Source organism: Callospermophilus lateralis, chromosome 3 (genome assembly GCF_048772815.1).
Source record: "Callospermophilus lateralis isolate mCalLat2 chromosome 3, mCalLat2.hap1, whole genome shotgun sequence".
Lineage (NCBI taxonomy): Eukaryota > Metazoa > Chordata > Mammalia > Rodentia > Sciuridae > Callospermophilus > Callospermophilus lateralis.
Window position 1 is genome coordinate 184634706 of NC_135307.1, and position 25547 is coordinate 184660252.

The 25547-nt window shown below is 53.3% G+C and overlaps 1 protein-coding gene across 5 annotated transcripts; it reads left to right on the forward strand.

The window, feature by feature from the left end:
• LOC143395835 (adenosine deaminase-like) lies at positions 1–24567 on the forward strand. Of its 5 annotated transcripts, none has more exons than XM_076851880.1 (12): positions 1–137; positions 10132–10193; positions 13194–13316; positions 17760–17903; positions 18575–18690; positions 19891–20018; positions 20572–20643; positions 20730–20831; positions 21270–21334; positions 22722–22851; positions 23396–23495; positions 23917–24021. In XM_076851880.1, exons 1-12 carry the CDS (start codon positions 105–107, stop codon positions 23931–23933), a joined length of 1092 nt encoding a protein of 363 aa, XP_076707995.1. In that variant the 5' UTR covers positions 1–104; the 3' UTR covers positions 23934–24021. The 5 variants fall into 5 exon arrangements, with proteins under 5 accessions (XP_076707995.1, XP_076707996.1, XP_076707994.1 ...); XM_076851881.1 differs by having other exon boundaries at positions 23920–24021; XM_076851879.1 differs by lacking the exon at positions 23396–23495 and having other exon boundaries at positions 23920–24567.
• Positions 24568–25547: the final 980 nt, after the last annotated feature.

Below are 25547 nucleotides of genomic sequence, written 5' to 3' on the forward strand. Positions count from 1 at the left end.
GCAGAGGACTGTGAGGGCCACGCGGAAGAGGACCTGCCACTGAGCCAGAGGAAACCCACCGGCCTTTGGCGGAAGGAGCAGCGCCGGGACGCACGCTTGGCACCATGACCCAGAGGCCCACCTTCGACAAGCCCAAAGTGAGCGCGGGCCGGGGCTCCGGGTTCGGGTCTGGCTCCCGATCTTTCGGGGTTTAGGGGGCCCAGCCGCAGGCGTGCTCACCCCAGAAGCACCCCGGAGCTCCTGCGGGCGCTTTCTTCCCTAGGATCAAGTCTCCGCCCGCCTCCGGGTGTTCAATGGGCGGCAATGAGGCAGGGAACGTCCAGAACCCGCGGGCGTCCCTGGCCGGCCTGCGGTTCTGCTTCTGCCCCTGACTTGTTCTCTGGTCTCAGCCTCCCCGTCTGCCAAATGCGCGCCTCGCGTCGCAGCATTGAGCAGCTGTGTGAACCTAGGCAGGGGCTGGGCGTCTCTGAATCTCAGCGTTATCGTAGTCCTGAGGTCTATGTCTGTAGGCACCTAGCTTTGAGCCAGGGCGCACTGAGGATCAAAGCAGCAGTGAACTTTATAATGGCTTTCCCCGCGCCAAGGAGCCCAGGTTTGTGGATGCCCCCATGGGATGAACCCTGAGCCAAGCCAGGAAGGGGAGGGAAGCGAGGGCGGCGCGCCCCTTCCTATGCTGAGGCCAAGGGACTGTGAAACCTGGGCTTCGAGCCACAGTAGGATTCAGTGGGGCCAGGACAGGGCCCCTGCCCCCAAGAGAGAGCCCCTGCTCTCTCTGCCCACCAGCTGTGGAGTCTTTGTGGCATCTTGGGAACAGCGGAATCAGGGTGGGTCTGGGTCCACTTGGCCTGCTTTGCAGCTCTACAGATTCTGTATGGGGAGGGGCGGGTCCCAGGAGTCCACCAAGTCCTGCGAATCAGCCAATAGGGTGTTGAGACTGAGAAGCCTGGGGACCTAGTCAACTGCAGCTGGTCTCAACTTATCCAAGAGAGGACAGCAGATATCACAAAAATTTTAGTGAGAATCATGGGGGACAGGGGGAGGAGATAGGAGCAGGCAGGCCTGGACCCCATTACTGATGCCCCCACCACAGAGAATGCTCCGCTACACCCTGTCACAAGTAAGGAGTGTCGGGACAGCCCTACTACCCCAACCCAGGCCTCCATAGCGTCTTGTCTAGAAGCCCCTGCCCATCATTGCTGCTCATCAGTGCCTTTTGCCTTTGAAGGCATTTATTTTTTATTTTTAAAATGTTTATGCTTTAGATTCCCTCTACCCTTGGGCTGCCAACCCCCATACCCTGATGTGAATGTAAGGGAATAAGGGTGAAGCACCTCGATTGGGTGTGAGGTGGAAATTATGGAGCCAATAACAGGTGACACTTCTATAGTGTTTGGTATGTGCACCAATTTTGTATCAGTCCTACAGGGAGGCCTCATACTGTGGTTCACTGTTCTGGGGTCTCATCCAGTCTCCTCATCTGATTCCTACTGGCAGGTCATTTCTTCCCTCTGAGCCTCAGTTTCCACATCTGGGGAATAGGGCACCATTTGCTTGCATGGGTGTCTGGATGCTTGAGAGTAATGATGGCATGTCACCTGACATGTCTGAGATATGACAGATCTTGTGTCATTGAGCTGGCAGAAGGGTAGGAGAGGATCTGCTGTGTCTGGGCCTTCCTGTGGGTGATCAGATAATATGTATGACTACTGGTTATCACAGGAGACACTTAACCGAGGGCTGGTTTTTCTGTGCCAGGCACCAGCCTAAACACATAACTACAAGAATTTATTGGATACTGGCAATGACCCTGTGAAGCAGCCAGACTCATCCCCATTTAGAGATGAAGAACCCGCACAGAGAACTTAACTAGGCCCGAGTTCAAAGCAGCTGAGTTGAGATCTGAGACCTGGGAAGGAGGCTTTGAAATTCTGTGCCCCTAACCACCTCTCCTGAGCTCTGTTTGTGGGAGCCTTGGGGATGGGGATGCTGGTATCTAGATGTAGACATCTGAGAGAGGGGCATTTGCTGGGTTCTTTAGCTTCTCAAACCTGTCACTCGCTGGGGCCCAGGACCTGGCCAGCTTTAAGAGACCAGCATAGATGGTACTTTTCAAACTTCATGTGCACCCAAATCAACTGGCTTTGAGTGTTTGAATATTTGGGCTCTTGTTGGGTCTACAGACACCTGTAAGAAGCAAAGCCCTCGGATGTGGCTATCCCATTTGATTATCATTCCAACAAATGCTTCCCAAGAACTTTCTGGGCACTGGAGAAGGAGGCAAGGGGGTAGATGTATGTCCCTTATCACTCTTTGTTCCCAGGAAGCAGGGCTAGAAAATCCTGTGGTCCTCAGGTGTTATTTGTCGGGAGGGCAGGGCTGACCACACACCATTTTTGTAATTATAACAATAGCTGTCCTGTGAGTGGCCTTGGGTACCCTCTGGCAATTTTTCCTCAGAATTCTGGATGACCAACAAGGCAGATGTCTTCATCCCCAATTATAGATGAAGAAACTGAGACCTATAGAGGTGAGGGAACTTGCCCAAGGCTACCCAAAATCTGAGCACCTTGAAGCTATAGACTGGCATGTGAAGCACCCTGGCTGGGGAGGGGCTGTGCTATCTCTTCCCCATGCAGAGGGATTGGGACTACCTGAAGCACCAGTGGCTTTTTCTTTCACACACTTAAATATCTACTCTCTACCAGGCACAGTTCTAACTGCTTTGCATATGTTAACTCATTACATGCTCACATAGCCTTACATATGAGGAAACTGACTCAGAGAGGGGAGGAACTTGCCAAAGTCACACAGCCAGAAAGCAGCAAAGCTAGATTTGAACCCAGATGGACCTAAAACTCAAGTGAATTCTATTAACTGTTTTCTGTTTTGCTACATTCTCATTCCCACTTTGTCGGTGGGGGTTTGGGGTAGTAGAAGGAGGAAGGAGGGTGTGGGCAGTGAAATTAGAATCAGGGTGGCAACTTGGCCTTGCACTTAAGATACACCAGGGTTGAATACCTGCCTCACCATTACAAGTCTTGAACCTCAGCTACTTCTTCCATAAAGTGAATTGAAAAACACCAATGTCTTTCTGGGCTTGGGAGCACATACCTGTAATCTGGCTTTAGGAGGCTGAGGCAGGAGGAACATAAGTTTGAGGCCAGTCTGGGCAAATTAGTTGATCCCCAGTACCAAAAACAAAAACCAAAACAACAACAACAACAAAAGCAAACAAAAAATTCAAAACACAATGTCCTGGGGTTCTTGGGGAAAACTGAGGTGCCAGTGTTTCTTCTGCAGTGATTGGCAGGCCCTCGGGTGTGGGTGTCTTAGCTGTGGGGTCTTTGGAAAGCCGCCCACACACAGAATGGCACTCCTTTGTGTCCCTGTGACAAAGCCTCTGATTGCTCTTGTCTTGGCTCTCAGTGCCTTTCAGTAACCAGAGCCACCTGTCAGAACAAAAAGGCCACCAGGACAGCCTGCCTACTATGGGGATGGTTGCTGGGAGGAGAATGAAGGAGACTGGGTTTCATTAAAGCCTTTTGTTTGACAGAAAAGGACAAGGACCCAAGAGGGGAATTGACCTGTGGGTCCACAGGGAGGCAAGGAGGCCAGCCAGCCTCATGATTCCACATCCAACCTCAGCATGGTCTGTGTGGGGGGTGGGGGGAGCTGGGAGGACTTGTCCTCCCGCCCAGGCATTCTGAGATGATTTCTATCTTGCCCCTCTCAGGATGCTTGGGTGGGAGGACAAGTCGGGGAAGGTGACAGTATGGTCTGACCTTGGACCACAGTGGTATGGAGGAGCCCGAGGTGAAGGTTGATGGTGCTGAGGGAGGTTCACCCTCACCCCTAAGTGCACCAAGGTCCCAGAGCAGCTGGGGGGCAGATAGCCACTGTGGTTTTGGTGCCTGTAATCTGGCTTTAGGAGGCTGAGGGAGGTAGAAGAGCTGAGGATTTGATCTTGAGCCCTAGACTGGGCCTGGGTTGCCCAGGTCTGAGTCCTGATCTCCCATTTATTAGCGAGGGAATTTGAATAAGCTACTTCACCGTGCCTCCGTTTTTCCCCGTAAGATGGGAATTTTACCCACCTGCATCTCACAAACCTGAAGCCTGGGCTCAGCATGGACACCAGAGCTAGCTGCTGTTGATTAGTGAGCAGCAGCAGCAGCTGCAGCCTAGTTGTGAGTCGTGCTGCTTGACTTTCCCATGGTATACCCAGCCCTGGCCTCGCAGGGTGCGGGGGGCTTGTTGCAGCAGTGAGAACTTTTGGATTTAGGGTCAAAACAATTTCTGGCCGTGGTATCCATTAGTCTCTGACACTCATCAGTCTTACGTTGATCTCTCTGAGGCTTAGTCTGGTCACCTAAAAAGTGGGAGTAACTGGGTCATTTCTAGGCTGTGTCCCCACATAGTTTCCCTTAAGCAGAAAGCACATCTTGCCATCTGGGAAACCCCTGGGGAGGCTCACGGCAGCAACAGAGAGCTCAGCCAGGCAAACAAGGGACTGCTCGGCCAACACCTTCTACTCTGTATCTAGCAGCTGCAGAAGCCCAGAGTGGGCTGAGTATGAAGGGCTTCCTGGAGGAGGCAGGGCTGAAACTGTGTGTGGACCCAGGGCTGCTGTCTACTGACCGACCCCCGCCCCCCCCAAAAAAAATTCAGTTGAGAGACATGGGGGCATGAGGCACTGACCCTGGCACCACCCAGCTTGTTGTCAAGAGCAGAGTTGGGAAGGAAGGGCTCGTAGCTGGCAGTCAGCACCTGTGGCTCATCTGGGTTCTGGCTGCAGTGCTGAGGCCCCCAGGGCTGGTCAGGCCCTGTCTGGATTCTTTTCCAGGCCCAAGGTGGGAAGTCAGTCCCTTCCTTACAGCAGAGAGAGGACCCGGCATTGCAGACGTGGTGCAGGGGAGGAGATGGCAATCACTGGTTCATTTGAGCATGTTTTGTAGTGCCAGGTGCTGTGCCAGCACTGAGGGTACAGCAAGTTGACACAGACAAGGTCCCTGCCATGGGGGGCGGGGGTGGGGGGTGGGGAGACAGATGTGTTATATAAATGAGCCAAAGGTCAGCGGATGAGAACAAGACAGAGTTGTTTTGGGGTGGGGGGAGGGCTCAGAGCCAAGGAGAAGACATCTGAATGGTTTGCAGCCCATCTTGCTGACCCTGTGGTTGTCAGGTGCCTGAGTCAGACCTGGGAGTATCTGGGCAAGGGGTCCAAGACCTGGGTCCTCACTCTGGCTCTGCCATTGACAACTGGTGGCCTAGGGTGATGCAGGGTGGGAATGCTCCTCCCTGGGCCTCACCTGGCTGGCTCGCATGTCTTGAGACAGACATAGTAAGCATCTGCTGCTAACTGAGGCTGCGTCACTCTGAGCTGAGGCTGCACCTCAGCCCAGGGAAGGTTTCCTGGGCCAGCTGTGGTGAGTGCAGAGGAAGGAGACAGATGTGTCATATAAATAAGCCAAAGGTCAGCGGATGAAAACAAGGAAGGAGGGTGAGATTGCTCCCCAGAGAGGTCAGGAGGCCAGGCACAGGCTTGGCAGGAGGGCCAAGGAGGGGCTGAGGCCTGTGGGTGGAACTCCAGCTCAGAGGCGGGAGGAGTTGGGTCCCAACCTAGCTCTACCATCATCAATCAGTGTGACCCTGGGAAGGTCACTGTGGTCTCCAAGCTGAGCTTGGCCATCACCATGCTGAACATTGTCAGTTGCTGTACCCATTTGAAGAGAGCCCTGGCTCTCTCTTGCATTGACATTTAAACGCTTTTCCCAGAAGTCATCTCACAGATCCTTCGTGTCCCCTTTCCTGTTCACTGCCTGAGTTCCCTGCTCTCAGAGGCTCTGAGGAAGTAGCCCAACTCCCTGTGGTGGCAGGAGCCCCATCTGGGTGGTCCTGCCTGGCAACATCCCCTGTCTCATGACCCCCTTCTCTGAACCTGAGCTTCAGTTCCTCCATCTGCCCCAGTTCTCTTGCTGCTTGGAGTTTGCAGTGCTGTTCCCTGTGCCTGGAATGTTCTTCCTGCCCGTCCCTCTCCTGTGCTGCCTCACTGGCTCCTCTGCATCCTTCAGCATACTGCAGCTCGAGGCCTGCTTTCCTGGGAGGCCACCACTGGCCTCCAGCTGGGCTCAGTTCTTTGGCCTGTTGCTCTCCATTTAGGGCTATGTTTGTATTTCCTGAGGGCCATCTTGTTTTGAGCCTGTACATTTATCCATGTGACATTTGCCTGACCCCTGTCCCCTGTACTAGAAGGCATGTGCCATGGGATCCCCTCCCCCAGCCTCATTTCTCAGCAGCCTCTTACAGCTCTCATCTCTCAGCCTCCATCATCCCCTCCAACGTTTAGGCCAAGTTAAAAAAAAAACAAACTTCTCTTGAACCCACATCCACCTCCTGCCCTCTCACAGGCCATTTGTTTCCCATTCAGGGATAAAATTTATGAAATAGTCAAAAATTTCTCCATTTTCTTACTCAACCCCCCCCCCCCCCAATTCAGTATGGATTCTGCCCCTGCTTAGGCCTCTCTAGGGCACTTATTCTCAACTTGACTGCATGTTAAAAAAAAAAAAAAAAAAAAAAAAAGTAGATCTTTAAAGAAAGTAGGGCTGGGGTGTAGCTCAAAGATACAGCACTTAACCTAGCAGGTGGAGGAGACCTGGGTTCATTCTGCAGCTGAGCCTTTTGTTCAAACACACACACACACACACACACACACACACACACACACACACAAGCTAGGCCTGGATCGTGATATGAGTGATCTGGGGCTCGAGCATTTGTGACATTCTAAAGGTCCCCTGGTGCTCCTAATGGGTTTAAAACTACTCCAGGGTCTCCAGTGTCTACATTCTTAAACCAAGGGGTGTTTTTCTGCCCGCATACCCTTGACTTCTGGGGAGGCCTGGCTGTATGTGTTTCCTGTAACAAATTACCAAATACCAGGAAGCCTAAAACCACAGAAATTTATTCCCTTATAGTTCTAAGTGCCAGAAGTCTAAAATCAGGGTGGCAGCGGGGCTATTCACCCTCTGAGGACTCGGGAAGGGGTCCCATTCTGTCTTTTCCAGCCTCAGGGAGCACTGGTCTCTGGCTTGGTGATCACAGTGCTACTTCCTGTGGGTGCATATCTCTGTCTCTGTGATAAGGACACAAGGTTGTGTCAAGGCCCACCAGGTTGTCCAGAGAAAGTACTTTCTCTCAAGATTTTTGATAGTCCCATATTCTGCCATATAAGGTCATATTTTACAGGATCTGGTGATTGGGCTATAGACAGCTTTAGGGGAGTCAGCATCGAGAGCCCACTATGCAGACCTGTGGGGCACTGCTCCCCCTTGAGGTCCCATGGCCAGGCCCTGCTGCTCATCAGGCAACTCTGTCCCTCCTACTTCTGCCTCCCTGGCTCAGCCCTGGAGTGCTGGCCTGTCAAGGCCTGGGCCTAGGCCCAAGCCTCTCCTTAATGTGCTGTCTCTGACTGCAGCTGCAGGTGCCATCTCCCACCTGGGTCTCAGAGTGCCACCTGACCCTGGTATCACTCTGTCTGTGAGACAGTTGACAGCAGGTGACCTCCCTTCCCTGAGCCTCTGCTTTCTCAAATGTCTCAAAGGTGGCTCCGGCTGAACAAGCCAGCCATGCCACTCTCCCCACGTCCCTGTCCTCATCCTTAGGATCTGGCTGTCTTCCGGGGCTCTCTACCTTAGGCTGTGGGAATCACCACCCACCCAGGCCTACTCTGAAGTGTTTGTTTCCTTTGACAGCTTTCTGTCCCCATTTTCCCCTGTCTACCTCGTGACAGGGGGTCCAAGCCTCTCTGTCACCCTCTCCCTCTGGCCAGTTTTGAGCCCTGCATGGCTGCTCCATGGCCTCAGGAGAAAGCCCAGCTCCCTAGGGCTGCAGAGCCTGCCTGGCTGGTCCTGCCCTGCAGTACCCCTCTCCCAGGACCTCCTTCTCTGAACCTGGCCTTCAGTTCCTCCATACATCCCATTTTCTCTTGTTCTGTCTGCCCAGAATGTTCTTCCTGCCTTCCTCCCCACTCTTGCCTGGTTAGCTCCTCCGTGTGGAGCTCAGGGCCTGTTTCCCTGGGGAGGCCACCACTGCTGGCTCCAGCTGGGCTCAGTTCTTTGGTTTGTTACTCTTGCAGGATTTATGCTTGTGTTTCCTGAGGGGCCATCTTGGTTTGAGACTGCACATTTATCCACGTGACATTGGTTTGATACCTCTGTCCCTTGCTGGACCGCATGTGACACAGGAACAAGACTTCATCCCTTTTGCTTTGGTCTGCCCCCCTAGCACCCAGCAGTGCTACATAATTTTTATTAATTGATTTTTCTGTTCTGGGGTGCTCTACAACCCAGCTGCATCCCCAGCCCTTTTTAATTTTTTTTTTTTTTTTTTATTTTGAGACAGGGTCTTGCTCTGTTGCCCAGGCTGGCCTGGGACCTGTGATCCTCTTGCCTCAGCCTCCTGAGTTGTTGGGACTCCAGGTGTGGGCCACCTAACCTGGCACTGTTTTTTAGTGAAAGGTTGGCGGTGGACTCGTATTTATCTTTTGCTGTGTGTCTATGTGTCAGGTGCTCCAGGTGCATTAATGTGGTTGACCTCATGAAGCCTTAGGAGGAAGGCATATTGTTCTTCCCATTTGACAGATGAGGTTATGGAGATACAGAGAGTGGAGACTTTCTTCAGGTCACATGGGAAGTGAATGGAGAAGCCAGGATGCCAGCGGTCACTGCGTGATGCTCTCAGAATAGTATAACTGCCTCTGTTATATCTTCCCCATAGCCTTATGAGGGTTAAGCATAAGAAAGTAGAGATTCAGAGAGGGGAGGATACTTGCTCTAGGTCACACAGCTGCTTGGCAGATCTCTGGGCTACAGGGTCCTAATGCTGAGTGTGCTTTAGCCAGGGGTGGGAATTAAATTATTTGGTCAGGGACCCAACAGCTAACTTGACCCCCAAGTCTGGGTGTGAGGACTGTTGTTCCTCACCAGGTGGAAGACCGTAGGAGAGATCTGAGCACCTTGAGGTCCTGCCTGTAGGAGGCTTGGCATCTCTGGTCCTTGCCAGTCCTGTGGGCCCCGCCAAGTCTCCTCTGTAAGGGCCAGCTCCCTAGTTGCTGCTCTTCCTCACCAGGCACCTCACTTTCTTGTCTGGGCCTCCAAGTCCCAGAGGTGATCCTTTTCTGGTGGAGATGTCAGTGGGGATTGTTTTTTCTTCCTTGGCCTGGGAAGTTTCCTCTCTGACCTGGAATAGGTCCCGGCACCTGCCGTGCCTCTTACCAGCTCACAGTGAATGCCCTGGTTGGAAGGCAGGGGCTGTTCCCCTGGGGCCATACCTGAGTGCCACAATGTCTTTTATAAATCCTAACAATTATTCTTAGACGAGGCCTGTAAAGTCCCATTGTGTTTGAATTGAGGAAGCTGAGGCTTAGGAGACATCAAGCACCTTATCTGAGGTCCCACAGCCAGAGAAGGAGCAGCACTAGAGTAAAGCCAGACGGGTGGTCTCCAAGCCCCTGCTGGTAGTCTTGGCTTTGTGACCAAGATGTGAGATGAGAATGAGTCCATGGGGAGTGTTCGCCAAGACCACCAAGTATCCAGTACCCTACCTAGAGTACTAGAAAGACCTCGTGCTGCTGAATACCAATCCCCCAACTTGCATCCTGAACTTTAAAATGTGATGCAGGTTCTCACTGTGGTATCTGTAGTCCTTAGTCCTCTCTGCTGAACTTGGATTTGGTTTAGTGAGGTGGCTGAGAGTAGGAGCTATCTGAGAGGTGGCTGGGGCTCAAGGGTTCCCATGGGACCTTGGCTGGCCTTGTGGTTAAGAGCACAATCTTAGGAATTGGCTCTGCCATTGCCTGGCTGGGGTTAGGAGCAGGGCCCTGGGTCAGATGCCTGTTGACATTGCTTGCTCCATGGCCTCGGACAAGAAATTTAACCTCTCTGAGCCTCAGTATCCTCAATTGTGAAAGAGAGATAGCAGCTGAGCCCACCCCATGGTGAGGGTTAAATCAAAGCATGTGGTCAGTGTCCAGGCAATGGTGGCCAGTGGTCCTCATGGTTGATGTTAATAACCCCTGAAAGTTTCTTCAGGCACCCATGGGTGTTCCCTCTCTGTTCCTTCTGCCCCTTGCAGGTAGAACTGCATGTCCACCTGGATGGAGCCATCAAGCCTGAAACCATCTTATACTACGGCAGGTAAGTCCATAGCCAGGAGCTGCCTCCCCAGAGGTTGAGTGAGTCCACGGCTCCTCAAAATTTCCTAGAAAAGTCCAGGGTCACTGCTTTTTATGGGTCCTTGTGGAAATCAAGCCAGCCCATGGGCAGAAGAAGGTGGTCTGTGGAGACATTTTCTCTCTGTGCACTTGGCCTCTATGGGTTGAGGTCAGCTAGGGCCTCCTTCTGGAGCTGTCTGGGAGATGCCCCCATCCCACCACTCCTCTCTGCATCCTTCACCTGTTTGCTGCCCATTCACTGTTTGGAGCTGGAAGGACTCAGTTCACCCCCATGATCTTCAAAAGTTCACCAAACTTGAACGTTCTATCCTGTAAAACAGGATCCTCTCAGGTGTCCAGGCACCTGCCCCTCAGGAGAAAACTAGTGGCCCTGAGAGTTTGTCCCTGACTCGGGAGCACCTCTTCCACCCCCCAAGACTGTTCTGGTGAGCGCTCCCTCCACCTTGGTGCTCTTCCGGTGACCCTTTGCCCTGGGAGGCTGCTGGTGTGATTTCCTTAGCGTGTAACACGGGCACACTGGCATTGCTGGTGCTCCACCCACTCCTCAGCGTTCTGCCTCATCCCCTCTTGAGGTGGGTACTCTGGTGCCCCACTTCATAGGTGAGGACACAGAGCCATGGCAGGTGCAATAGTTTGCCTGGTAAACTCAGGGCAGAGGTTTGAGCAGGAGTGGACCCCAGTCCATGTCCCCCACCATTACACATGCAGTTGGAGGTTTTGGAGAGGTAATACAGGAAACCCACTTAGCTCAGGGCCTCCTACCCATAAACAGCCCAGGACGATTGTGTTATCAATCAGCACCTCATGGCTCCAGCGAATGGAGTGAATCTTGGGCTTATTTCTGCCTTCCCTTTGCCCACTTGGTACTGCCAACTATTGCCACAGAGCCCCAGCGAGGTCCTCGGGGTGAGACAATGGGGTTGAATCTAATCACCGCCGCGAAGGGGTCAGAGAGCGCTCATTAGCGAAAGTATGAAGGCCAGAGCGCAGGGGCAGGGTGGTGGGGAAACGGAGGGAGGAGTCATTATGGCGGCTGGTCTGATTTCCCGTGTCTCCTGCCACCTCTGTGGACCCTGGAGAGAGGGTGGGCAGGTGCCAGCTGGAGTTTGGCCTGGAGTCAGCAGACAGGGGCCTGGACGTGGGTGTGGAGTTGACAGGGCTGGAAGGGGGAGCCACTGGCATGTGGCCTACAGATCCAACCCACGGCATCTCCTGTATCGGTGCCTCTCTTCTCACACTTTCTTCTTCCTTCAGGTCCGGACTCCTTCCGCCTTCTCCAGGGGCCTCTTTCACCTCTTCTCAGTCTCCTTCACGACCTGTCAGCTTTCTCCAAAGCACACTCCGAACCTGGCCACTCTCTCTTCCTGTTGCTGTCTCTGTCTCTCTCTTGTCCCTTTTATCTTAAAAGTGGGGAAACTGAAGCTTAGGTTATTCCCTTGGCCCTGAGAATAACCTTCCAACTGTGTACAGATGCCTCCAGTGTCCACTCTGGCCTCCCCATCTCCTGGGAAGGGCCACCATCAAAGTCATTGTCTTCACACAGTCTGACGGCTTGTTCGCCCACAGGTTCTGCAGGGTCCAGTGACTGGACATGGACTTATGGAGGTGGCCTTGGGACAAGCTGGCCAGCAGTGGGAGACTCGACACTGGGGGTTATCATAGGGTGCCAGGCATCTGTCCTCTATATACCAGGACCACACAGGGTCACCTTGTCCCCTACAGTAAATAGCCATAGAAGGCTGACTGGCAGGCTGGTGGGCACCCACCTGGTGCCTAGTGGGTCCCCATAGGGAACTAAGGCTACCAGGTAGGAAGGGGCATATTCACAGGGGCTTGGGGAATAGGCAGTTACATATGAAAAGACTTTAAAAAGTTCATCTTCAGTGCTGGGGATGCAAACGTGATAGGCAAGCACTCTCCACCGAGCCACCTCCCCAGCCCCTTGAAGTCCCTTAAAAAAAATATTATTTCAAGGATGCAGCATCTTCTCAACTCCTTAAGGATGTTCCCTCTAGTTTTTTTTTTTGTGTGTGTGTGTGTTTCCTCTTCTCTGCTTTGTTCCCTGAGTGACTATTATCTGCTCTTGTTTTGTCTCTCGTGTTGGAAGCATTTCCTTGGTTGTCACTTCTCTCTCCCCCCGCCCCTCTCTCTCTCTCTCTCTCTCTCTCTCTCTCTCTCTCTCTTCCCTTTTATCATAAGTGGGGAAACTGAAGCCTAGGATGAGCCCTGTGCCAGGATCCAGGTGGGATGGGAGGAGGAGGCAGGAGCACTTGTAGAAGGAGGCGGCCTGAGCTGGCACTACCTTCCCATAGCCACAGGGGGGCAGGGACACCAGTGGGTAAAGGGGGCTCTGAGCAACAGGGGTATTCTCAGCAGGTTTCCAAGGTCCAGCCTGTCCAGGAGCTGGGGAAAGGAGGGGACAGAGCTCTACGCTGGATGGCCAGCTCATTGAGCCCTCCCACCTCATGAGCTGCCACACACCTCCTCCTAGTGTGCTAGACCAGGCAGGCCACTCTGATGTGCCAGAGGAGGGTGGAGGGGGAAATCCTGTCCCAATTTCTACCTCAGGCATTGTGAGGCTGCAGTTATTGCCCCTGATAACCCCTGCCTGGGCACAGGACCAGCTGGCTCTAGTCACTCCTGGGGCTTGGGAAGAAGTCCTGGGCTGGTCCTGGCACTTGCAGATGCTGGCCCAGCAGGGACGAGGAAGGTATGTGACATGGAAACTTCAACCCCTGCTTGTCACTCTTGAGATCTGCTGACTTCCCCTGGCTTAGGGCCAGAAGGTCTGGGAAGAATTCCAGTCCTGATTCTATAGGGGCTGGACCTCATTTTTCCCATCCGTCTGAGGGAAGGAGTTGGATGGAGAGTCCCTGGGTTTCCTGCTAGGCTCCGAGTGGAGTCTTCCATCCCACCCCGTCAGGCCTGGCTGAATCATCCACCCTCACTGTCTTCTTCTCAGGAAGCGAGGGATCGCCCTCCCAGCCAACACGGCAGAGGAGCTGCAGAACATCATTGGCATGGACAAGCCCCTGTCTCTGTCCGAGTTCTTGGGCAAGTTTGACTACTACATGCCTGCTATCGCGTGAGTGAGCCCAACCGACGGGACCCAGGGTAGTGAGCATCTCTGTGCCTAGGACCAGGTCTAGGCCTCAGCCTCTGGGAACCACAGAGGGGCCTTTTGGACACATCTCTCCAATGTCTTTGGGCCTTGGTTGTCCCTTCTGAAAAGTGGATGTGATGAATGGAAATGCCTGCAATATCTACAAAAAAGTGGCAGAACATGGGAGTTAAGAACGCTGATGCTAATCTCAGACTCTGGGGTAGAGTAACAGCAACATTGGGCAGTTACCTTCTTTGGGCCTCAGTTTTCCCATCTGTATAATAGGGCTGGCATTTGGAAGGGACCCAGCACTGTCCTCAGCAGATCCTTCTCACTTGGAAGATTGGAAGATAATTACTCCCTCTGTAGACACCAGGCACTGGGGCCTGTGTAGTATAGCTCTCATTGCTTCCTTTTTTGTTTTTGTTTTTGCAGAACTAGTGGTAGAACCCAGAGGCACTCTACCACTGAGCTACATTCCCAACCTTTTTTAAATTTTGAGTCAGGATGTCACTGAATTGCCCAGGTTGATCTTGAACTTGTGATTTTCCTGCCTCAGTCTCCTGCGTAGCTGGGACCACAGGCATGTGCCACTGTGCCTGACTTGCTTCCATTCTTAACAGCAGAAATCTCTTAGGCAAAGATGAGTATAATACATGTACAGCTTACAGATTTAGATTTGACTTTATAAGTTGTCAGTAGTCCTGCAAGGTAAACATGGCCCTCATTTGCAGAGGCTCTGGGTGGTGAAGGAGCTTGTCAAGACCACAGAACTGGCCAGGGAGAAGCTACAATTCTCCCCTGGTCATGCCTCAATCCTCATTCTGGTCATGCCTCAGACCTCCTGGCCCGAGGAGAGGGCCCCACAGCAGGCAAGGATCTGTCTTAGCATTCAGTCCTGTAGACTCAGGAGACAAGAGACAGGGTGGGGTGGTCTGGGGAAGCTTCCTAGAGGTGGAAGGGTGGTCATCTGTGAGGGACAGAGGTGTGTGACATCATGCTAGACTTGAGGAAAGTATTGCAAGATGGGCCAGAGAGGAGGGTGTGTGAGGTGGCCCAGATGGGCTGCTGAGAGACAAGACAGAGCGCAGAATCCGGGGAAGGATGAGGTGGGCCCAGGCTGCTGACTCCTTGCTGGAAGCCTCTGGGCTCAGTGTTGAAGGTACCTCTGCCCTCTCCCATTGCCGCAGTCTGGCTGGGCACAATTCAAGAACCATTTTCAAAAGAAACGAACTTTATTTTTAGAACACACACACCAAAACACACAGCTCCTCAGGAAAACCCCTCAGAGCCCAACTGCCACCACCGGCTTCCCACAAGCCTCTCAACTTCCCTCACTCCTCCTGCTCTTGAGGCTGATTGGCTGGGTCGCATGGATGGAGCCTAAAAGAGTCCCCCAATGAGCAGCTCTGTGGTCTGAAAGGGCGGGGAAACAGCCCAATGAGCATCACCGCAGAGGAGCCAATCAGTTGGCAGCTAGAAGTTTGCTGGGGCCGCTGTGAGCCAATCATCAGCTGGCAGCTGGAAGTTTGCCGGGGCCCCTTCGGCTGTGGCTCTCAACAGCCCATGGCCTGGTGAGCAGACATGCAGGGACAAGTGTCTCTTCTCCCCACAATACCCCTATGCCGACCACACAGGTGCACAAGTGGAGCTCCAGCCCACACTATGGTCCCTCATGAGGCCACCATCTCCCATGCCACTGGGCAGCTCCCATCTCATTAGGCAGAAGAGGCCCAAGTACCTGGAGGCCTGAGTTGGGCAGACCGTTAGATACCATCTGTCCAAAGCTGCATGGTCCATGAAAGTCTGTCCTCCCTGCCCCCATGCCACCACCACAGATGACAGACAGGGAGCCCCATCTGGACCCTATCTAGACCCAGGGAAACAGGTCCAGAGAAGACATGGGGTCAAAGCCAGCATGCCACGAATCCAGGGCTTCTCTTCCTCAGTTCAGGGCCTTGTGTTGTGAGGCGGAGGCTGGCTTCCGGGGCCTGGGTTCGGGGAGGGGTTTAAGGCTCCTTTTTGCCTGTCTTGACTCAATGAGTGGGTGGGGACATTATTAAGCCATGAAAAGGGTCCAGAGGTGGACATGGGACAGTGCCAGACCCTTTCACATCTAAGCCCCTTCCCTGCCCCAGTTCCCTGTCTTCTGTGTCCTTTGGAGTAAAAGCCAGGGGCCACCTGTCAAGGGCACAGACTGTCTGCTCTGGGTCCTTACCTCCTGACCCTGTCCCCACCACGTCCCCTGCTTACTCCTCCCCTGTCCTTGGACACCAGGCACACTGTGACCTGGGTCTTCTGCCCTTGCTGATCCCTCTGCCTCGAACTCACCTTCTTCACATCTCAGCTCTGATGTCCCTTTCTCAGTGAGGCCTTCCCTGACCACAGTCTTGAGAGTCACAGTGGCCTGTTCTGCTTCCTTGGTGTCTGTAGAACTGGCAGCCGTGGGGCCTACTGCGCATCACACACTCGCTGGCCGGCCTCTTGCTGGATAGCGGCCTCTACGGGACAGGGACCTCCCCTCCTGCCCACAGCACACCCAGTGCCTAGGACCATGTGGCCACAGTGCTGGGACTCAACACCCTCTTGGGGAACGAACGAGTGACAGCTGTGGGGAGGGGCAGTGGCCAGGTGTGTGGGGGCGAGTGAGCAGCCCCCTCCCTAGGGCAGGTCTGAGGCCCAGGGCCCTGGCCTGTCCCCGGAGGAGCCAGCTTCCTGCCTCCTCTGCCTTCAGGACCCCTCCTCCCAGGCAGGGCCCACCTTCCCACCTGGGCTCTCAGGGCTCCCTTACTAACCCTTATGTTCCACTCTTCTTGGTGGAAACTTCCAGGTAGGCACAGTTCTCTGGCGTTTGGTCAATGCTCACAAAGGCCCTTGCAGGTGGGTTTATGCCTTACTTCTGGAGCCAATACTCGGCAGCAGCAACCAAAATACTTTTAGCATCTGTAGGCTCTGCTCCAAGCACTAGCCTAGGTGTGATATTGATATTGAACTCATCGGTTTTCATGATAACTTTTGATGTGTCAGAGAGGGTGACTAACCCAGAGTCACACAGCAGATAAGTTCATGGTGGTGAAGGAGCTTGTCAGGACCACAGAATGGGCCAGGGAGAAGCTAAAATTCTCACCCTGGTCATGCCTCAATCCTCATTCTGGTCATGCGTCAGTCCTCCTGTAGCTTATGGAGAGTAGATTCTAGTTGGGGAGACAGGAGTGGTTTCTAAAAGCTGTGTGATAAATAATCTCAAGTGTGATAAGGGCCGTGGAGAAAAATGAAGGACAGGGAATCTACCATGCGACCAGCGCAATGGTTTCATTAATGAGGTTCTTGGCATTAAAGTTAGCTAGCGAGATCGAAATAAACACACAGACTCAGTTACCTTTTTCTATGACCAGGTCCAAGACGGCTCCCCTCTCTGGTTCCCTCCTCTAACCGCCCGGCAGGGCAGCAAGGATTACTCAGGGCTAGCAGGAGAGAGAGAGAGCGAGCACGCCAGGGAGTAGCCTTTTATTGGGGAGCAAGAAATTCAGGGGAGAATTCCATCCAATGAAGGTTGAAGGGGGGCCGCACTCCAAGGTCAGGGTCAGTGATTGGGCCTCCGGGGTCAGTGGTCAGTTACACCCCCACATGGACAGGTTCTCTCAACAGGAGAGGGCCGGGGAAAGCTCCGACACAGCCAGAGCGCCTCAGACCCTAACCGGGAGTCACCCAGTCATGTGTGAGAATGGCTCCCAACAAGGGAAGGGGGTGAAGATTGACAGAGGTGCCTCCTATAAGCAGGTGGTCAGGGAAGGCCACTGAGGCCAGGATGCTATAAAAGGAGGGAAAAATTACAGGATGGGCCAGGGCAGGGAATTTGCCCTTTGGTGGAGGGGGCTGCTACCCAAAGGCCTGAAGTGGAAATGACCAAGTTTGACTGCCCTTGGCCAGAAAGAAGATCTGGTGGCCTCAGAGAATGGGTGAGAAGGAAGACACTGGGAAGCCTGGCGAGAGCCAATCGTGCCTGTGAGCTGGGCGTGAATTTGAAGCTCACTCCTCCCAGCTGGAGGAGAGGAGCAATATTCTTTGATTCCCTTTTTGTCTTTGTGGTGCTGGGAATAGACCTAGGGCCTGGGGGAAGGTAGGCAGGTGTTCCACCCCTGAGCTGCACCCCAGCCCCGGCTCCACTTTCAAAAGCTTGCTCCAGAGGCTATGTGGAGAGTGGGGTGCAGGGTAAGCATGGAGACAGGCCAGGCAGCGGCCATGGGTGAAACCAGGGTAGGCGTGGCTTGGAAGTAGAGCTGCAGGTCTGGGATCCTACCCAGCAGATGCCCAGAGCTTGCGGCTGGGGAATGAGGGATTGGGGACCAGAAAAGGTTGGGGTCAGCCTCATTTGTTCCTGGAGCTCCCAGGGGGCTGGTCCCAACCCTGTTCTTCCCTTCCCAGAGGCTCCAGAGAAGCCATCAAAAGAATTGCCTATGAGTTTGTGGAGATGAAGGCCAAAGAGGGCGTGGTGTATGTGGAGGTGCGCTACAGCCCACACCTGCTGGCCAACTCCAAAGTGGAACCGATTCCCTGGAACCAGGCTGAGTGAGTGACAAACCTGGAGAGGAGCTGGGCTGAGGGTGTCTGTGCCACCAATCTGAGGTCAGAGGCAGAACCACTGGGAGCTCCTGAACTTGATCTTGGTCTTGATCCATGGCCTCATGAAGAGGGGCTTAACTTGGCCATAGAGATATGGTCCCCCTCCCTCAGCTGGAGGTTCATGATTTACCCTGGACAAAAGTGTTGGCTGTGTCTCACGCCCATGGCTCTGGATGCAGGCCTGCTGTCAGGGCAGGCTAACCCACTTAGCCAGCAGCTCTAAGGGTCCTGCTCAGTCCCCTAGTAGGAATGAGTCTGGCCTGTTCTTCCCCCACACTGGGCCCCCGTGGATTTAGAGTGACATCATGAACCCGCTTGCCCCACCTTCAGAGTCTTGATTCTGATCCCCGTGGAAGGCAGTAATCCCCAGGCTGAGCTTCGTCGTGCTCTCTCTCCACCCAGAGGTGCGGAGGGGTGGCCTACACCCCCACACCGGGATCTAGAAGTGCCCAGACTGCTCTAAGAAAGCTGGCAGGGGGTGCTGTGGCTCAGGGTCGTCTCTGTGAGTCTTTCCTCAGAGGAAGTGGGCAGTGGGGGAGACTCCCCCGCCACCTCTCAGTGGGGGCTATTCCAGGCCTTCCCTCTGCCTCAGGCTGTCACTACTCCTTTCCACACAGAGGGGACCTCACCCCAGATGAAGTGGTGGACATAGTGGGCCAGGGCCTGAAGGAGGGGGAGCAAGACTTTGGGATCAAGGTGCGATCCATCCTGTGCTGCATGCGCCACCAGCCCAGTGAGTACCATCAGTGCCTGCCCAGCTGCCCAGCTGACCCTGGCCCCAATCTTCTGCCTGGCCATGGGGCCGTACGTGGCCTCCTCCCCATGGTATCCCCTGAGCACATCAGCAGGGTCCTGGAGCTCCCAAAGGCACCAGAGGCCTCCTAGGCTGGCTCCGAACTTCCTGGTGACACTCTCCTCCCCAGGAAGACCAGACCTTGACAACTAACTACATGACCTGCAGAAAGCTCAAAACCAGAGGAGCCTGAACAATTGAAAATAAATAGCCCATAGTTCTCCCCTGAGACCCTGTGGGCCCAGCCTCATCCTGTCCAGGCCACAGAACCCTTGCATGGGCCTGATTTCTGGGATTGCTGAGAGGAAGTCCTTGTCCCTGAACCTGATCAAATCTTTAGGGCTTTAGCTTCTTGAAGCAGAGCCCATCGTGTGCCCTTAGGCAGGCAGGTCATATCACCTCCCTGGGCCTCAGTGACATATTGTCACAAGAGGATCGTGCTCGTCTCATCCCTCCACCGTAAGAATCTGTGGGAACAAAGCCAAGGGTCAGTGCCAACCTGCAGGGCCCACCCTGGGCAGCGATTCACATGCCTTGTCTCTAGCCCTTGCAGCAGCTCCGAGGTGGGACTACCGTGGTTTATTCCCATCTGATAGATGGGAAACCGAGGCAGAGAAAGGCGAAGCCTCTTGGCCCCTCAGGAAGGCACAAAGCCCCGAGTTAAATCCAGAACCGTGTGGTTCTGAAGCTTGTGTTCATTTATTCTTTGTCAACAAAAGGACGACAGGCTGAGGGTAACTCATGCATTCCTGGTATGGCTGGCAATGCCAGTGTGAGTTGCACTGGAGATACAATGTTAAGCTCTGTGTCCTCCCCTTTAATTGGGGGGACTGATTGGCATTGAGTTGGGGAACAGCTCAGACTCTGTCCTTGGTACTTTATACACGGCCTCGGCAAAGCCTCACCAGGTCCCTGTGTAGAGGTGGTGGGTTTTCTCTGGGAAGGGAGGAGTCCGAGGCGCGGAGCAATGCAATTTGACAAAGGCCATGTGTTTGACTCAGCAGCCAGGATTTGAGACAAGACACTGGGATCTTTGTCCTGTGCTGGCCTCCGATGGGTGCGTAGGACAGCAGGTAGGAGGGCTGAGGGATCCCGCTCCACCATGCTGCTGATGGAGCCCTGGTGGGCGTCTCACCACAGACTGGTCCCTGGAAGTGGTGGAGCTGTGTAAGAAGTACCAGCATCATACTGTGGTGGCCATTGACCTGGCTGGTGATGAGACCATCAAAGGAAGCAGCTACTTCCCCGGGCACGTGGAGGCCTACGAGGTGGGCCTGTGGAAGGGGAGGCTGGCCCTGGGTGAGCTTGTAGGAAGAACTCACACAGATGGGGAGTGTGGGGCCTGCTGCATCCCTGAATGTGTCTTGGCTAGGGGCTTGGGATTGGGTATAAAGGAAAGTCCTATGTAGCACTGAAATCTTGTGTTTAAACCTGCATCTGCTTATGATTTTCTGTGTGATTTGGGGGCAAGATTGTTTCTTCTCTGAGTCACTGTTTCCTTGGTTCACACTTGCTGGTTGGCCTTTGTCCTGCTACTTAGCTCTTCTGAGCTTGTTTCCCCTTGGTAAGATGGGTGTTATAATACTATGACTCTCAGATGGTGTACACAAACCATTTCAAACAGTTCCTGACACATGGTAACTGTGGAAGAACTAAGAGCCACAAGCACTTAGATGGTGATTGGAGGAATCAAGACCAGGCTGCCCAGTGCTGTAGAAGCAGCCAAGCCTGGTGGTGGGGACAGTTCAACCTGCCCATACTCAAACCGAAAGTGCAGCGAAGGGTGGGCCTGTGGGTCCTGACTGGCTCTTCCCCTTCTAGGAGGCAGTAAGGAGCGGCATCCACCGCACCGTCCATGCAGGAGAGTCGAGTCCTGCAGAAGTGGTCCAAGAGGTAAGAGCCACTGGCCCTGGAGTGGCCCTTGTTCCCTGCCTCCCTCCACCCTCTCTTCCTACTCAGCTCCATCTGCTGCTCCACAGGCTGTGGACATACTCAAAACAGAGAGGGTGGGACATGGCTACCACACCCTGGATGACCAGGCCCTCTACAACAGGCTGCGGCAGGAAAACATGCACTTTGAGGTGAGGGGGCCAGCAGGTAGGGGGAACCGGCCTTGGCTGTCCCATCCCCTCCTGAACAGAGCAATAGAAAGCCAGGAGAGTGGGTCTGGGTTGTGGCTCAGTGGTAGAATGCTTGCCTAGCATGTGTGGGGCACTGGGTTCGATCCTCAGCACCACATTAAAAAAATTTTTAAATAAAGTTCTTTAAAAAAATGCAAAACAGTGGTTTAAAAGAAAAAAGAAAGAAAGAAAAAGAAAGAAAGCCAGGAGGGTCCCAAGAGCTGAGGAGTAGACTAGCCGGCAGGAGCGGCCAGTGGTTGTTCCAGTGCTAGACATGGATCGTTTGTAGGGCTCAGCCACATGGAGGCCAGCAAGAATGTTGACCCTGGCCACCCCAGGGTGCAGGGACAGGGTGGCGCAACCTGGGGCTGCCTGCCATCCACATATCTGCTCTTGCAGGTCTGCCCCTGGTCTAGCTACCTCACAGGCGCCTGGAAGCCAGACAAGGAGCACGCAGTCATTCGGTGAGGTCTGGTTCCTGGGACCCATTTGATTTTGTTCGTGGGAAGCCAAGGATGGGAAGGCAGTGCAGGGCTGAGGACTGGCCCACCCTGTGGGATCCCTTTGGGAAGCAGCTTAGCTGTCCTTACCTTCCACACGGGGAACCTGGAACTCAGATGTGCTAGAACTTGGCTGAGGTCACCCACCTACCCTCTGGCAGAGCTGGGGCCCATAGCTCCCCCAGTCATGGCAGAAAACGCACAACCTAGAGGAAAACTTCCACTCTCTTCTTCCTGGGCCTCCAAGGTCAGTCTTGCCTGTGTTCGCTGCTCCTGGGGCCTCGGGGTGCTCTTGGTTCCACTTTCCCGGCTGTCAGGCCAAAGCCCTTCTGTCTGTGACTGAGTGCTGGGACGTGGTGTCAGACTCTGGGAGAGCCAAGCTGCCTTCCCCTGAGGAGGATGAGGATAGCCATAACTCAGAGTGACTATGGCGGCCAGTGCTGGCCTGCCTGCCACGCTTAGTGAAGGGAAGGAGTGTGTGATGGCGAGGGTCCCCAGCTGGCCTTGGGAATCTGGAGTCGAGGTGCCCCAGTGGGGGCTTTCCGGGGCATGTGGGCAGACAGCCCGCGGGCTACGAAGGCTCAGGAGCCATCTGCACAGTCATGGTGCCTAAAGGGGAAGCAAAGACACCAGGAGATCGTGGAGCCAGAGGCTATGTTCCAGAGGCCAGGAACATTCAAGGGACAGGAAGAAGACATAGGTAGATGGAAAACCAAAAGTGTCAACAAAAATCTAGTGAAAGCACTTCAAGTAGTGTCAAATTCTGCTACAAAAGTCAAAGTAAGGGGGTCTGGGTTGTGGTTCAGTGGTAGAGCACTCGCCTGGCACGTGCGAGGCCCTGGTTCGATCCTCAGCACCACATAAAAAAATAAATAAAACAAAGGCATTAAAAAGCTAATAATTTTTAAAAAAAATTCAAATAAGGCAACAGCTAGGAAAACTCCATTACATTTAATAAGACAGGGGTCAGGTCAGGGATGCTGCCAAGAGGGGAGTGGAGGGAGGGGACTGAGGACTGGTTGGGGAAGGGTGTGGAGCACCGTCCCTGAGCATGGGCAGGAGGATGGTGGCTGGAGGGCCACTGCTTTCTCAGCGCCCCAGCCGCCACTCTCCCTGCTCTCCCATCAGGCCCCTCCTCTGCCTGGCTCTGGACTGATGGGATACATTAGGGTCTTAAGTTGCTAGTTAGGTGGCTTTGGACAAAGTCCCCTGAGCTCTGTGATGTGTTTCCTACTCTACCAGAATATGCTCCTTCAGGTCTAAGGCTGTGACGATCAGAGGGGGCTGGGAACCAACATGCAGGGACCATTCACAGGAGAGTGAGGAGGCTCTTCTCCCTCCCTCACCCCAGGTTCAAGAATGACCAGGCCAACTACTCACTCAACTCAGATGACCCGCTCATCTTCAAGTCCACCCTGGACACTGACTACCACATGACCAAACAGGACATGGGCTTCACTGAGGAGGATTTTAAGCAACTGGTGAGTGGTTCCTTGCCCTGGGCCTCAGGGCTTTGTGAGGCCTGCAGGTCATGTCCAGGGCTTGGGACCCCCAGTGAATGGGAGTGGGTTTGTTGATGGGAGTCCACCATAAGCCAAGCCTACTGCCAGCTGCCTTCTGCAGAGGGGATATCTTGGTGATGGCGTCTTGGGTTTAGCCTCTGCTTGGGCCGAGCATCTTCAAAGACTCCCTTCCCCAGAATGGTGTGCCTAGCTGTAGAAATGTGTTCTTAGATCCCAGGCTGAGCCCGGGACCTGGGGACATGATACCATTACTCCCTCCAAGGGTCTCTGGCCCCACACTTCCAAGGATCTCCCAGTCTCCAACCTTCTCAGCACATCCTGTATCATGTAGTGCCACTTTAAGAGCACTCTGCTCTGCCACTTGCTGCCATGTGACCCGGGACAAGTCCTTCCCCTGAGCTCTCCTGCCTGTGCTCTAAGGAGGATAGACTACCAGTAGGTTGCCAAGGGCTCCCTTCCTTGCTGTCTGGTTCTATGTGGTCTGTCACCCTGGCCCTTCTAGAACATCAGTGCAGCGAAGTCCAGTTTCCTCCCAGAGGATGAGAAGGAGGAGCTCCTTGACCAGCTCTACAGAGCCTACAAGATGCTGCCAGCTGCCTCTGGTATGCTCCTATCTGGGCGACTGCCTTACCCTGGCTCTACAACTTTCTGTGACTTCTATTAAGAACCCTTCTTCTCTCAGGCAATAACAAGAATGGGCAATGAGTGCCTGGCTCCTGGGCCAGGGTTGGTGACAGCTTCAACCGATGGGTTTATTTCTGTAGAGCCAGCCCAAGGGCAGTATTGTGAAGGCCAGTCCCAAACTCCAGGCTTCTCTAAGGCTGTCTAAAGCCAAAGCCCAGGAGTTTTGGACCAGATCCTGGCTCATTCTGCTCCCTCCTTCCTGTGGCCTTGGAAAGGCATCTTATTCTCCTTGCCATCTAAAGAAGGGAGCTCCTTCCTGGTTTTGGAGTTCTCTGAGTTTTACAGAATCCAGGGACTGTGAGTGTTGGCCTGATCTTTCTGCTTCTCTGACCTGACCAGCAGGGCAGAACCCCTGAAGACAGCATGGCCCCCTCTCCAAGCCCTCACCCTGTGGATGGAGTCTTCACAACTCTGGGATCAAGCAACATTCTTACCTGTATTCCTTCCCGGAAGACTGATTTTAAGAGCTACTGATGCTCTCAAGCCTATATAAACACAGAACTCAGCATGGCTGCATCTCTCCTCTGATTATGTGCCTTGGCCAGGGACCAGGCCCTAGCAAATGGAATGAATGATTCTGAAACCCTCCCCGTAAGGCAATACTTGCTGAAAATCTTGTGGGAGACCAACCTTATATGTGACTGGGTTACACTCCCCGGCTGGGTGCTGAGGCGCTCAGTCGTAGAGCTTTCCCCACCCTTCTTGGGTGCAAGGGTCACTGTCTGCTGCATGGGTGTGTCTTGCTATAGCCCCATGAGTGAAGCTATGCTCACCTGTTCCTTTGTAATATAACCACTTGCCCTGTTTAGGATAGAATCTTCCATGGAAGTGCCTTGTGTGTGTCCCCTTTTCTTATTGTGCCCTTGGGTGTGGCCTATCCAGATGTCAGTCAACCTGCTGACAGTGGACATCATGAAGATACTAAGTCCCCTGAAACCTGACCCCTTGCCTCATTTGAATAATTTCCCTCAATAAAAGAGGTCAGCAGGTGCTCTGGGCTCTCTCTCTTTTCCTGAGGACCCTTAAGGTCAGAGGAGCTGTCACAGCGACCCCAAAGAAAAAGGTATTTGTGTCTCTTGTGTGATTATTTCGTGCAGCCCAGTTAGCCCAGTTTAACTGGAGTGACCCCTGAGCCTTATAGTTGTGAGAACAGAAACCTGGCAATTGGTGTCCAATGTGGGCCGAAAGGTCTGTGTCTTTAAACCGCCAGGACAAAAGGGACAAATGCTGGCTCTTAAGGGGACTCCAATTTAAATATTAAAAGTTTAGTGAAGTTGAAAGTTTTCTCCAGAAGTTAAGCATGCTTAGGATTGCAGAGTATTGTGGGCTGAATTTTAGAACGTAAGTGAATTAGACAAAAGGAAAATATGTGATGTTAAAATTTTTAATGTTGGGATATAATTGTAGAGACTTTAAATAAATATAGATATTAAAAAGGGAGAGAAAATGTTGTGAGTTTACCTGGAGAGAAATAAGTTTCAATTTTCTATTGTTTTTGTCAATACACAAAAAGTATGTACAGACCTTTTTGCTACATGATTGTCCTATGAATCAGAATGGCTATAATTCAGCCGCTGGGGACAGAGATTTTAGCTGCTGCTTGCTATGGGTTCCTAGCCCCAGTGGCCAGCAGTGCTTTTAACCCTTAAATGACTTGACCTAAATGCCGAACACAGACTGATCTGATGGTAACTCTGGCGTCTGCCGCTAAGAACTTTTGGAGTACCCACATGACTCAGAAAAAAGTGCAGGAAGCATGGGTACACAGGCTGCAACCGCAGGTCGCAGAGACAAAGCAAGCTGCTACCGCAGTAGGATCTTGGCCTGGCAGGAGAAAATTCAGACAAAATCAAACAAAATTCAATTGACTAGGAAAATTTGGGGAACTTTTGCCCTGACAATGGGCAGCAGATTCCATGTTGTTTGCATCACCATGGTAACCATGAGGTGCCTGGCCGGAAGAGGGAGCT

Coding starts and splice junctions, on each gene's coding strand:
- LOC143395835 (XM_076851878.1), top strand. CDS start 105: ATGACCCAGAGGCCCACCTTCGACAAGCCCAAA. Junction 10,194..13,193: donor ACCATCTTATACTACGGCAG/GTAAGTCCATAG, acceptor TCTTCTTCTCAG/GAAGCGAGGGATCGCCCTCC. Junction 20,019..20,571: donor GGCACGTGGAGGCCTACGAG/GTGGGCCTGTGG, acceptor TTCCCCTTCTAG/GAGGCAGTAAGGAGCGGCAT.